Source organism: Scyliorhinus torazame, chromosome 8 (assembly GCF_047496885.1).
Source record: "Scyliorhinus torazame isolate Kashiwa2021f chromosome 8, sScyTor2.1, whole genome shotgun sequence".
NCBI lineage: Eukaryota > Metazoa > Chordata > Chondrichthyes > Carcharhiniformes > Scyliorhinidae > Scyliorhinus > Scyliorhinus torazame.
Window position 1 is genome coordinate 252,538,748 of NC_092714.1, and position 14,496 is coordinate 252,553,243.

The 14,496-nt window shown below is 46.2% G+C and overlaps 1 protein-coding gene across 11 annotated transcripts in view; it reads right to left on the minus strand.

Moving 5' to 3' along the window:
• The window catches only part of zmynd8 (zinc finger, MYND-type containing 8), a 155,476-nt gene that overhangs the window by 31,714 nt on the left and 109,266 nt on the right, over window positions 1-14,496 (minus strand). For 9 of the 11 annotated variants that reach the window (XM_072515128.1, XM_072515126.1, XM_072515125.1 and 6 more), the window contains 4 exons: window positions 12,023-12,138; window positions 8,415-8,905; window positions 7,296-7,433; window positions 6,204-6,356 (listed from right to left, as the gene is read on the minus strand). In XM_072515128.1, the coding sequence (XP_072371229.1) occupies window positions 6,204-6,356; window positions 7,296-7,433; window positions 8,415-8,905; window positions 12,023-12,138 (898 nt within the window). The remainder of the gene's footprint in view (window positions 1-6,203; window positions 6,357-7,295; window positions 7,434-8,414; window positions 8,906-12,022; window positions 12,139-14,496) is intronic. The other 2 variants (XM_072515130.1, XM_072515127.1) reach the window with 1 other exon arrangement.

The window sequence follows — 14,496 nt, forward strand, 5'->3', positions numbered from 1 at the left end:
CAGGCCCCCCACTTCCAAGTCTGGGATCCGATCCAACATACGCCGCATAAAACCCGCATCGTCCCAGTTCGGAGCATACACATTGACCTCTCTCCCTGCAACTTACCACTTACCATTATGTACCTACCGCCATTATCTGCCACAATGCTCGACGCCTCGAATGACACCTTCTTTCCCACCAAGATCGCCACCCCTCGATTTTTGGCATCGAGCCCCGAGTGAAACACCTGACCTACCCACCTGTTCCTCAGTCTTACCTGGTCTGCCACCTTCAGGTGTGTCTCCACATCCGCCTTGAGCCCCTTCAGGTGCGCGAACACACGGGCCCGCTTAACCGGCCCATTCAGTCCCCTTACATTCCAGGTTATCAGCCGGATCAGGGGGCTACCTGCCCCCCTCCCCCGCCGACTAGCCATGACCCCTCCTCGGCCAGCCACGCGCACGCACCCCACACCCGGCCCGTTCCCCACAGCGGCATACCCCCGTCTCGAACCCCCCCCCCACTCGCTCCAGCTCCTCCTTGACCTTAGCAGCAGCAACTCGATCAAGGCCCCCCCCCCCCCCCCCCCAAGGCTCGGACCCATCCTAGCTGGTTTACTCCCCCCATTGCACTTCCGCAAGTCAGCTGACTCCTGCTGACCCCAGCCACTCCCGCCTCCCCTTCGACCCCTCCTATTGTGTGGCACACCCTCCTGTGCTCTCCCCCTCCCCCCTCCGTTCTAAGTGCGGGAAACAATCCTCGCTTCCCCCCCCCCCCCCCGTCTTCAGCGCGGGAAAAAAGCCCGCGCTCTCCACCTACCAGGCCCCGCCACCAACCAAAACAGTTCTCAACCCGCCCCATCCACCCTCCCCAACCCGAAAGAGAAAAGCACAAAGGAAAAGAAACCCAAAACAATGCACCGAACAAAATATAGGCATAACATATCCACTGCAGTCCCCAATCGCCCATCCCGACCCTCAGTCTGTGTCCAGCTTCTCGGCCTGAACAAAGGCCCACGCCTCCTCCGGAGACTCAAAATAATGGTGCCTGTCCTTGTAGGTAACCCATAGTCGCACCGGCTGCAACATGCCAAACTTCACCCCCTTCCTGTGCAGCACCGCCTTCACTCGATTGTACCCGGCCCTCCTCTTCACCACCTCCGCACTCCAGTCCTGGTATATTCGAACCTCTGCATTCTCCCACCTGCTGCTCCTCTCCTTCTTGGCCCACCTGAGCACACACTCCCGATCGATGAACCGATGGAACCGCACCAGCACCGCCCGCGGAAGCTCGTTAGCCTTGGGCCTCCTCGCCAACACTCTATGGGCCCCTTCCAGCTCCAGGGGCCCCTGGAAGGACCCCGCTCCCATCAGCGAGTTCAACATGGTGACCACATAGGCCACCACGTCCGGCCCCTCCAGCCCCTCCCGGAGGCCCAGAATCCGCAGATTCTTCCGCCTCGACCGATGCTCCATCTCCTCGAACCGCTCCTGCCATTTCTCGTGGAGCGCCTCGTGCGCCTCCACCTTTACCGCCAGGCCTAAGATCTCGTCCTCATTGTCAGAGATCTTTTGTCGAGCCTCTCGGATAGCCACCCCCTGGGCCATCTGTGTCTCCAGCAGCTTATCGATAGAAGCCTTCATCGGCTCTAGCAGGTCCATTTTAATCTCGCTGAGGCAGCGCTGGATACCCTCCTGTTGCTCCTCCGCCCACTGCCTCCATGCTGCCTAGTCTCCGCCCGCCGCCATTTTGTCCTTCTTCCCTCCCTTCTTTGGGTCCACCACCACCTTTTTTGTCGCCCCGCTCCTAGTTAAAGCCATATACTGACGGGGAGCTATTATTAACTCCTTCCCACACCGGGAAACATTGAAAACGTGCCGTTGGGGGCCCTGAAAAGAGCCCAAAAGTCCGTTTTTGTGGGAGCCGCCGAATGTGCGACTTAGCTTCGCATAGCCGCAACCGGAAGTCTCGAGAGGGAATCCTTTTGGCAGTGTTCGCTTCACCAATCTGTCCCAAAAAGTCTGTGGAAACTCCTGAAAAAGGTCTGAGAGTCCGTTCCAGACGGGAGCTGTCGAATGCGCGACCTACTCCTCCATGGCTGCCACCGGAAGCCTCGTCCCCGCTTCATCAATGGCCTTGGTGAGATCTTTTCACAGTTGTTCCCTCTGCTGCTAGAATTCACCTTTAATAAAGGCCCTCAAGTCAGCTTGAAGCCTTTAAGCTTGCCCTTCCCCTGCCTGCATGCTGGAAGAGGCTTTTGTCTATTCCTGCAGCTCCAGCCAAATCTTTTACTGTTTCTGCCGGGTCCAGTAACCAAGAGACATACCATTCCTGGGGGACACTGTCGGGGGAATGTTGCAGTCTTCTTCCCACACCAGGAAATGTCGGAAAAGTTCCGTTGGGGGCCCTGTAAAGAGCCAAAAAGTCCGTTCCAAGCGGGAGCTGCCGAACATGCGACTTAGCTCTGCATAGCCGCACCCGGAAGTCACGCTAGCTAGCTTCTTGGTAGACAAATTTATGAAGCAGTGTCAGCCAGTCACTGAGGACCTGGAGAAGGCAATGGGGGGAGCTTTGACCCGTATTTGGGTGGCCTTGGAGAAGACGGACCAGCGTATAGAGGTATAAGGTGCAACAATACAGGAGGTAGCGGTGGAGCTCTCAGACCAGTGACTGGATTGGCTCCCAGGAGGCAGAGATGGCATTGCTGGCTGAAGAGCGTAAAGTGTTGAAGGCTAAGATTGACGATCTGGAGAACCCTCCAAATAGCAAAACTTAAGAATTGTGGGGCGGCCAGAGGATCTGGAGGGCTATATGTCTAAGATGTTTGGAGAGCTGGTGGTAGGGTTTTTTTTTTTTTTTTTTGCAGTTCCCTGCTGAATTGAATTGGGCTCATTGGTCGCTGAGGTAGAAGCCGAGAACTGGGGAGCCATCTGACAATAATCGTCAGTTTTCAAAGATACCTGGATAAAGAAAGGTGGGCGAAGGACCATTGAGATGGGAGGGCAATGCCGTCAGAATATACCAGGATGTAGGACTGAGCTGGCAAGAAGTTGAGTGCCGTTCAATAAGGGAGGCTGCGCTGTACAAGAGCAATGTGAGATTTGGTGTGGTGTACCCGACTTGTCTTTGGGTGACCTTCATGGACAGAGATTATTACTTCGATGCACCAGGGGATGTAAATTAATTTGTCAAGAAGCATATACTGGGAGTGAACTAAGTGTTCAAGGACTAAGACCAATAAGTTAGACGTTTCTTCCCTGTTCGGTTCATTTGAATCTGCATTTACTGTGGGATTTTTGTACTGTAGCGGAGGGCATGGGGTTGCTATGGTACTGTATGGGTTTGTACATTGTACGAAACTGTTTGCGGGATGGGCGTTGGGTGTTTATTTTCCTTTATTGTTCTGTATTAAAGTTTGTACGGACAGGGGGCTGATTGCTGGTATACTGTTAATTTGTCTTTGATTTTTACCCTGTGCGGGGGTCACCCTGCTAGTAGTATAACTAGTTAACAGGGGCGGAGAAGGGAGATGACTGTAGCTTATTACCATTGGGGTGGTTTCTTTTTAAGATAACGAGCTTAGGTCTTTTGTTTCTCTTTTGGTTTGGATTGGGGACAGGAGAGGGGGGCTTTTGTTCTTCTGTTGGTTATTTGTTTGCACTGGGCTAAAGAGCTGGCTTTGAAAGCAGACCAAAGCAGGCCAGCAGCACAGTTCAATTCCCGTACCAGCCTCCCCAAACAGGCGCCGGAATGTGGCGACTAGGGGCGTTTCACAGTAACTTCATTTGAAGCCTACTTGTGACAATAAGCGATTTTCATTTCATTTCATTTCAGAGGCTAAATTGCCTACAGCTGCTCCTAGTTCTTATGTTCGAAAAAAGGGTTATTCTGTCAAATTCCACCTTCCAGCTCTCCGTCTGTAGCCCTGCAGATAACAGTGCCTCAAACACAAATCTGGTGTTCTCGATTAATAATGAGATTTCTTGATTAATAAGGGGATCAGGGGTTATGGGGAGAAGTCAGGAGAATGGGGAAGAGGAACATATCAGCCATGATCAAATGGCAGAGCAGACTCGATTGGCCGAGTGGCCTAATTCTGCTCCTATTTCATCTGGTCTGGTGGTGTTGTCACCCTCCTGTTTAGCACAGGGCTAAATCGCTGGCTTTGAAAGCAGACCAATGCAGGCCAGCAGCATGGTTCGATTCCCGTAACAGCCTCCCCGAACAGGCGCCGGAATGTGGCGACTAGGGGCTTTTCACAGTAACTTCATTTGAAGCCTACTTGTGACAATAAGCGATTTTCATTTCATTTCATTTAGGGCACGAGTCAGAGCTGATTATTTCGATGGATGATCCCAGGAATGGTAGGCCTAACATACGATGAACGTCTGAGGATCCTGGGATTATATTCATTGGAGTTTAGGAGGTTGAGGGGAGATCTAATAGAAACTTACAAAATAATGAATGGCTTAGATAGGGTGGACGTAGGGAAGTTGTTTCCATTAGCAGGGGAGACAAGGACCCGGGGGCACAGCCTTAGAATAAAAGGGAGTCACTTTAGAACAGAGATGAGGATAAATTTCTTCAGCCAGAGAGTGGTGGGTCTGTGGAATTCATTGCCACAGAGGGCGGTGGAGGCCGGGACATTGAGTGTCTTTAAGACAGAAGTTGATAAATTCTTGATTTCTCGAGGAATTAAGGGCTATGGAGAGAGAGCGGGTAAATGGAGTTGAAATCAGCCATGATTGAATGGTGGAGTGGACTCGATGGGCCGAATGGCCTTACTTCCGCTCCTATGTCTTATGGTCTAAAGCGTTGATAGGGTTGAGTGGGGGTACTTCTTTGAAATCCTTGGAAGATTTGGCTTCAGGCCAAAATAATTTTTACCATGGATTATCCTTGTTCAGGGTCCCCACTGTGAGCGTGTGTACTAATGCCCTGAGCTCGGATTATCAACTAAATAGGGGTACAAGGCAGGGGTATCCACTGTCCCCGCTTTTGTTTGCCTTAGCAATTGAGCCACTGGCCATTGCGTTGAGGTCCACTAGGTGGAGGGGGATATATGGTGATGATTTAGTACCATATATCATGGACCTTCTCTTCAATGTGGAGAGAGATAATGAAGCTGCTTAGGAGTTTTGGCTTCTTCTTGGGGTACAAGGTAAATCTGGACAAAAGTGAATATTTTCCGGTGAATCCCCCAGGGAGGGGAGCTTATCTGCGGAGATAACTATTTCGTCCAGCCAGGACTAGCTTCCGTAATCTGGGAATCCAGGTGGCCCAACATTGAGCCTCGCTCCATAAACTGACTTTGCTAACGTGGTGGATGGGGTGAAGGCCGACTTGCAAACGTGGGACACTCTCCCTCTGACATTAACAGGAAGCCATGATGTGGAGATGCCGGCGTTGGACTGGGGTGAGCACAGTAAGAAGTCTTACAACACCAGGTTAAAGTCCAACAGGTTTGTTTCAAATCACGAGCTTTCGGAGCACAGCTCCTTGCTCAGGTGAATGAAGAGGTGGGTTCCAGTGCTCTGAAAGCTCGTGATTCAAAACAAACTTGTTGGACCTTAACCTGGGATTAACAGGAAGGGTACAGAAGGTGAAGATGAATATTCTTCCAAGACTTGTTTTTTTTCCAGGAGGTAGTTTGTATTGTGCTGGGCTTTGTTGCATTGTTGTTATTTTGTTATACTGGAAATCTTTTTTGATTGAAAATATTTTTAAAAACAAAAACAAAAGGCTAGAGTAAATTTGCAAGTGCAATAGTGATTAAAAATATTTTAAATTTGGAACTTAAGGCTGGCAACTTCAGTAGTGGAGTGCAGAGCACCCATCCAGGAGGGTGCAAATACAAATGCTTGACTCAAAAATCATTCCTGTGGGACTTCTTTTCAGTGGATGGATTTCAGCAGTTTATTTCCAGACTGTTAGACCATTCATTAATAATGTGCACTTCTCTATTTTGACAAAATGGTGTGGAGAAATATATTTATCTTTCCAACAAGACACACTTCATCAATCAATTAAACAAGATGATTAGTAAAATGCCAACCCTCATACCTTCCTAACCAATAACTGTGGAAGGAGGTATTTTCAAAGTTCATGGAGTCTAGGCTCTGTGCTTACTGTCCTACACGCCCCCCTCCCGGCCCTGCCCCCGCCCAAAGAAATCACTACGGTTTTCTTGAAGTCGACAACAAAAAATTGTTTAAATCCTCACCTAGTTGTGCTTTACAACTTTCTATCGTCTTGTCGAGGTTAAGTAGGAAACTGCTCCGTACCGGTTGCTTCTTCGGTGAAGTGAGGAGCACAGGAGTTGACTGTAACACAGATTCACTGAGCTCTTTTAGATCCATCTCTGCTTTACTGCGATCTATTGAGTGAAAAGAGAGCAAAACATTAGTGAGAGGTAAGATCAATTTTGCGTCAGTGATATCTGCAAAGACAGAGAGGTAAGCCAAAGTCAATATACTACAATGGCAGCCCAAAGGCACAATACATCAGTGTACCAAAGTGCTATACTTTAGGGTTATTATGAACACAAGGGAGTTTGCAAACTCAAACAAAAGCAAAATACTGCGGATGCTGGAAATTGGATATAAAAGCAGAAACTTAGCGGGTCTGGCAGCATCTTTGGAGAGAGAAACAGAGTTAATGTTTTGGATCTCTGGCCTTCATCAGAACCCTGATGTACTGATGAAATGTCGCAGACCTGAAACTTCAATTATGCTTCTCTCTCCACAATTGCTGCTTGACTTGCTGAGTTTACCAACTCATTTGGCTCATCAGAACGAGGGTACTCAAAACAATAAATAGAATCTAAACAAAAACCGGTACCTTAGGACTGAAATGGAAATGAACAGCGGTGGCAGTGAAGAAATAAAGTAAGCACATTTGCAAAATAATAGACAAAAGGGAGAAGTGTTTCCACATCATACTGAACAAATATACTCAAAATATAAAACTCTTTCTGGCTCTCTGTTATTTATGTCCTCCAATATACAATAAAAAGTCTCTAAAATAACTGGGGCTGTGTGCTAATTGGGAACTAATTTACTAAATCATAACATTGGTCTCAATGTTAAAAAGGACAATATACTTCCATTTCAATATATCTATACCCCTCAAAAATAAAATGCGCTCCTCGCTCCAAAGTCCTTCACCACTTTCCAGGGCAAATCACACACCCTTGTACAGTCTCATCAAACATGCATACACCCCCCCTTCCCACCCCAGTCTCTCTCTGTCTCACTGCACCCTGACCAAAAACACCACAAAACCAATGGAAGAACATTTTGTGGTCACAACTAACCAAGGTTTAGGTTAAGGATGCTGCCCGTAGGAGGGGTTTTCAAAGTCCTTTCTGCTTTAGCAGCAATGGGAGTGGAGGACTGAGGAGAGAAGGGTTTTGGGCTGCCAGCTTGACTCGTCTTCACAGATCCAGGAGAGGCTGAAAGAGGAAACAAACTGGATCAATGTGGAACTGGCGGAGAATTCCAGGCTTTGAACAAAGTTTGCAACCTGCGCCACAACTGAGCATAAAGTCAGTAGGAGGATAAAGGTGTGTTATCCAATAACTGCACACAGTGTACAGTCAATGAACAGAATATTCTGTTTAACCACTGAATATGGAATCCATCAAACCTATGAGGGACCCCTGCATAACTCTGGGCTTCCTTCAACCTCAAGATAATTTTCATTCACGACATAAATTCAATATTCAATGGCAAGCCATCAAATATCCCCGCATTTCCTTTTGTTAATTTAGAATAACAATGATGCACAAGTTTCTTGATTAAGTTTCTGAACTAAATTCTCAAGATGTCTGGCAGCTCAGCTAACAAAGCAGCAGACCCCGCTACTTCATAGGTTGCCTTTCGATGCTGGTAACACTGGCATATCCTCTACAATACTGTATTCACCATTCAAATGAAAATGACATGAAAAAATCCTATTTAAACCCCAAGAGCATCTATTTTTAAATCTTTTCACTTTGCTACGGCTGCACAAGCTCTCTGGAATGTCTAACACTGGTCAGTATGAATTAGTTCTGCCTCCCAATGGTATCAGAGGGATGCAGTCACATGTATCTCAATTCACTACATGAATAGCACCATTGTGGTTCATTGTTCGGGTATCACCCCCTGCTGTACTATAAACATCTGCAAAACAGAAGTGGCCTTCTTCAGTGAAGGACAGCCTAAAACAAACTTACTACCAAGCTGTATTGTGCAAATTGAATGAACAGTATAGAAATGATCTTATGTCAATGAAATCCACATGCATAAATTTTGTTGGGACCAAATAAATTAAAACCCTCCCACTGGGTGCTTTCACATCGCTTCAGAAAAAAAGGCCGATTTATAACCTCACCTCTCTTCCCCTCCCCCGCCCACTCACCCAAGAAGGAAGTTAAGTTGGGGGATCATACCTGTACTCCTGTCAATAAAATCCATGGACTCCTCACTTGCACTGAAGTGACTGGAAGCTGCCTTCATACCCTTTTCTGCAGGTTCAGTTTCTAGATCAGAACCAGTGTGCACTGAAGAGTTTGTACTCATAGGCGAGCGGGGCATGTCCGTTAGCGAAATTCTCCTACTGGGACCACTGATTAACATGGACTTGCTGAGGACTATTTTCGGCGATGCTGTCATATCAAAGTTTAATTTCATTTTCTCATATTTATCAGGCTTAGCAGTCCCTGCTGCTGGGTTCTGGGGATCTTTTAACATCTGGAATTGATTGTTGGGAGTGTATGGTGACCGAAAAGGTGCATAATTGAATACCCCAAACTTTTTACGAATGTTCTCAACATAAACCTCCATTTCTTGCATTGCACTGTTGAAGATGCTTTTAGTCTTTTTCACAGAAAAGGGAATTTCCTTTGACATGAGGTAGCAGTTGTTTATCGGAACCCAGGCCCTGGATTGAGAAGAGAAAATGCATTTATTAAAAAGTAAAATGAAATGATTTGCTTTGCTTCAAGGACTGAGGTTTTCCTGTATTATTTCTGGTTTTCTTATCAGTTCCATCCCCAAATAACGATAATATCTTACTTATGAAATCATACAGCTGACCTTCTTACAGATCACTATAAATATTTTTTTTGATTCAACTGCCGAAGTATAAGGGAAAATCCGGCGAGGAAATCACGAGAGCAATTGTATCAGTTTCTCCCTGTCACACAAAATCACACTCAACCATCACTCCCCGAGCGTGCTGACCTACATTGCCTCCCAGGTCCATCCTCCCTAAATCTCTCCAGCCCCGCTACCACATTCTCTCTCTCCACCCCCCCTCATTGCATTAATACAACCTAGCTACTTGACCAAGCTGTCTAAATATTCCATGCGCCTTGCTGTCAAATTTTATTTGATAATCGCAGCTGTGACAAGCCTTGGGATATTTTGCCACATGAACGGTGCTAAATTAATGCATTGTTGATGTCGCTGGAATAGAAAATTGTAAATTCTGGTCACAGCTACACAGATCCCAATAGAACCTGGTATTAATACCAGTAACATGGACCTGTGAAGAAAGCTATTCCTCACGTAAGAAGTTGACGTAAGATCCTGGGCACGATTTAACCACCTTGTTGTGCCCGGCGCGGATCTGGACACACGGAGTAAATAGCAGGAAAGGGGAAAATATAAGTGAGATTCTTGCTAGGCGCAAACCAGTTTGCACTTCAACCGGCTGGCTCCTGATGGCGAGTTCCAGATCTCTATTGAAAGCAATGACATCTTGCTCGGCCACTGTTCTGAAGGCATCAAGTGCCTTTCAAAGTGGTCCATAATGTGTGAACAATATAGACTGTGAACCTTGATGGCGAGTTTGCTTGTTCTTTTAATGTGAATGAGATATCATATCTGAGTCGACTTTAATCCTATCCTAACCATATTTTGTTTTGTTCATGGGATGTGGGTGTCACTTACAAGGCCAGCATTTGTTGCCGACCCCAATTGACCTTGAGAGCAAGTAAGAGTCAACTACATTGCTGTGGGTGTGGAGCCACATGTACATCAAACTCAGGTAAGAATGGCAGATTTTCTTTGCTAATAGTGAACCAGGTGTGTTTTCAGAACAATCGATGATAATTGCATGACTACCAGCACAGATGTAAGTTTTCAATTCCTATCACTTCTCGGCCTTTTGGCTAAGGTCAAGTCCAAGATGAGGTGCAATGACTTTTCTTGTCAGCTAGGTTTGTGTACGTCTCTCTTGTGGGGACCATGAATTGGGTTCAGTTTGAATTTGAATTGATTTTTGGAGCAGGCATTGAGATGGATTACGGATCTGCCCTGTCCACTCTGCGCATTGGCTTTGTAACTTTAAGGATGCAATAATAAAAGGGCTCAGGGCAGGGTGGTACGCTGGCACCCCAATGCCATCTGGGCACTGTGGTACTGCCAGCGTGGTGCCCTGGCACTGCCAGGATGCACTGTCAGGCAGAAGGCGCCCAGGTGGCATCTTGCTGGGGATCGGGCCCGCATGCGCCCTGCCTTATGAGGTGGGGTGCGGACAGTTCAAGGGCTCCCTAATTGGTATGTGGGGGTGGGGAGAGTCTAGAGATCAGTGCGCCATTTAAAAATGGCACCTTGATCTCGTCCTGCACTGGCGAGCAGATCTCATTAGTGTAGGAAACGAGACAAAGTGCAGCCTCGGAAGGGTATTCCTCACCAAGACCCGGAAATGAAGCAGAATTCCATTTGATACCATGGGCATTCTCGGCGCTGCTAAGAGTCGGAGAACACCTGGCTAAACACACCCGACATAGGACTCGGTTTCATTTCCATTATATCACGCCCATTATCAATTGAACTTAAATTCCACCAGTTGCCATGGTGGGATGTGAAACTGTGTCCCCACAGCATTGGCCTGGGCCCCTGGAATAGTAGTCCAGTGACATTACCAGAATGCTACCGTTCCTCCCAATGCTAATAAGCAACTCCTGCTGAAAATGCACATCACAAGCAGAAACCTGAGCCAATATTTTTTGCACTTATTCCACCACTGCCAAGGTCAAATGTACTACCATCAGCATCCACCAGCAGATTGGGATTGACCTGGTAGTCTCACCTCCTTATGGCTAAACTACTCAGTCCCAGAAAACAGGATTTTGTTTATAGATTGCTTACAAGCAATGTAAGAAAGCTATTACATTTTTAAAAATAAATTTAGAGTACCCAATTATTTTTTTTTCCAATTAAGGGGCAATTTAGCATGGCCAATTCACCTAACCAGCACATCTTTGGGTTGTGGGGGTGAAACCCACGCAGACATGGGGAGAATGTGTAAACTCTACACGGACAGTGACCCAGGGCCGGGATTCGAACCCGGGTCCTCAGCGCCGTAGTCCCAGTGCTAACCACTGCGCCACCGTGCTGCCCTCATTACATTTTTTTTTTTTTTTAAAAGCACCCAGCTACTGTTGCAAGTTGACATATTGGCCTGGGATTTTTGAGTATAAAGCAAACAACAACCAATTAAATGGATATGTTCCTGCCACTGTTATAACCAACTACTTGGTGTATTGGCACCATAATGATATAGCAGGAAGAAAGTTGAAAACTGTTGTTAAACAACCGGCTTCTTGTGTGGTGATGTTAAATTTATCTGCTTCTGTGGTTACCAGCACAAGTGACAGTTCTGTAATTAATGGTATTTTACCAAAGAACCAAAGTTCTTGTTTGGGTAGGGTTCAAATTTAGAACAAAACTATACAAATCATACTGCGAGGCGTTATTGTCCCCCATTTTAAGTGAGCACAGTACAAATATTTCACAATCCTAAAGTTACATTTCACTGAAATTATGGATCAAACTGCTAACAAATACGAAGCTTCAGATGAACATTTCATGGTATACACGATGTTGCCTTCTGTAGCTTTCCACTACACAGAATCTAAATGCGATAAACGTTTTTAGAAATGGGGATACTGTCTACCAAGGGAAACAGCTGAATTAACGTTACTTTCTGGTGCATAGGAGTCCTGTTTTAAAAAAAACAAAATTACCCAAATAAAAGATTAATTCTCACCTGTCATGCTGCCCAAAGAAACGTGCATCAACCTGTCCATCCTTGTCTCGTAGGGCTTTTGCAGGCCAAAACGGAAAGCCTTTAAGTTTAGCCCAGACAAGTGGGTGGGGGTTACTCTGTGTGTAAAAGATAACAAGCAGCAGGATGAATCTATAGATCTTGCAACATAAGAACTATTTGAAGATATCCAGTGCTAAACAGAAAATAAGAAAAGAACAGGAGTGTTCTAATTTTCAATGCAAACAATCCCAACTGAAACAGATTAAGAACAGCAATTATGAAATGGGAAAATAGAACTTCAATGGAATATAGCAGCACAACATGGCTGTGCGCCATCATTGCCCACCTTAGAGTATGGATAGAATTTTGAAGAGCAATTCAATCAGCACGCCCAGGAGTATTTACTGAGAACTGGGATCAATTTGTTGGCTCTCGTCTGAGTTAAGAGTTGCTATACTTTACGGCGAGAGGGAACTGAAGTATTCAATCTGTTGTTTTCAATCTGCATCACTGCAACAAAATGATCCACATCCAGAGTGGAGGATTGAAAATTAAGCAGTCAGCTTGTGCTTTGAAAATATTTTTGGAATACTGATAAAGGTGAACTGCAAAACTCAATATTGGACTCATTATGAAATAGGCACCATATATGTTGAACACAAGGTGGCACTATATCACAATTTCAGTGGCACAGAGTAACAACATTTCAATATGCAATTAGCCTTTGCCTATATCCCACTAGACAAAAGATATATTACTAAATCTGCTGACGGCCAAGATATGAAGAAGATAAATGAAAGGCTTAGGGCGCGATCTTCACAAATGGGAAGAAAGTCCCGAGCGAGTGCGTTTAGCCGCGTATTTCCCAGCACTTGCAATGCCGAGAAACTTATGGCTATTCAACATGACTCGCTTTGAATAAGGGGTCAGAACGGGGAATGTGTGGCTGAGGGGGAGCTCTGCTCGCCGGAACTCCCCATTGTAGCGAGAGATCAGGATGCCATTTTTAAATGGCTTCCTGATCCACAGCCTCCACCCCCCCCCCCCCCCCCCCAGCCCGAACGCAACATTGGAGTGTCCCCCGCACCCATGCTGGGCAAAATACGCCAGCTTGGCACCTTGACCATGCTCCTGCCAGTTGGCAGTGCCAGGCTGGCACTGCCAGTGTACCCAGGTGGCACAAGCAGTGCCAGGACACCTCCATGCCCAAAGGGCACGCAGCTGAGAACCTCGATCCCCTGGTTCCATTCCATCTGGTTTGTGGAGACCAGCATCAAACGGCACTCGCCTGAGGTCTCCAAGGCGAAGGGATTGAATCCCAACGCCTCAGGTACCTCAGAAATCTGTACATTAGAGTACGGCTTGCTGCCTCGCTCTCATATGCAGATTTGCTAAAATATGATCTAGCCCATTGAGGGTGGGATTCCCCCTGCAATGTCTTGCGAGATTGCGTTGAATCTTGGGAGGCCTTCCCAGCCGTGTAAATTCCTGGAGCGGGGTCTCCTGGCTTTCATGGGCCATGCTGCGCCGCGGCGAGCTGCTTTTCCGGCGCAGTGTGGCCAGAGGATCGTGCCCATATTCTTCATGGAGGACTAGAAATTGAAATTAGAAAATTCCACCCCTTGCCCTTGCTATGAAAGCTATCCCCTGCCAGCGCTGTCAAACCCCCTGCCATCATTTTACAGAAAGCAAATGAACATTGGGGCATACAGTTGGGATTAAAGTAGAGCCGAAATATCAAAGAAACGTAAAAAAAAAAACGCTGCATCAAAAGTTTATGGAATTGGTATCTTGAAATGGAGAAATTTGAAATTCCACAAATATAAGTTTTTCAGCAATAATTGTGGCTTAGTATGCTGTTAAAAACCCAATTACACATCTCAACATGGCGTAACATTGATCATGCTGTTTAAAGCAAGATTAAAAATGAGCAGTTCACAAATTCAAAACGTTTTTACATATTTCCCTTTGCAGGGACTTCAAGGTTGCACCCCACGAAAGAGTTGGGAATCATTGACAGATACGTTCAATTTTCCACGTTTAACAACACATGTGGGTGCCAGAGGTGGCTGCCAGTTTCCAAGCTGGAATGATGGCAAATGCTGATAGTTTCACTATGATAACTGCAAAATCCAGAACAATATATTGTACTGTTGTTGGGGTTCACATAATGCATCCCTTTGAAGCCAACAGGTGTAATTGTTCTACCTTCCTGAATCAATTAAGCCTCTCTTCTTCAGAAAATCCAACGCCAATTAGAGGGCAGACTGGTTTTAAATGCATCTCCTTCTGAAGTCAATTGTCAGGCATGTTCAGCTGCTGGGAAGTTGTTGACTATTTGCACACCTGGCTTTCTTTCCAAAGTGTACTTGGCTGCCTTTTCAAATGCACATGCCCGACGGCAAATATATAGCTCAATATTTCACAGTCATAAAGATAAATAATACTTAACTAACCGTCAAGATTCTTAATAA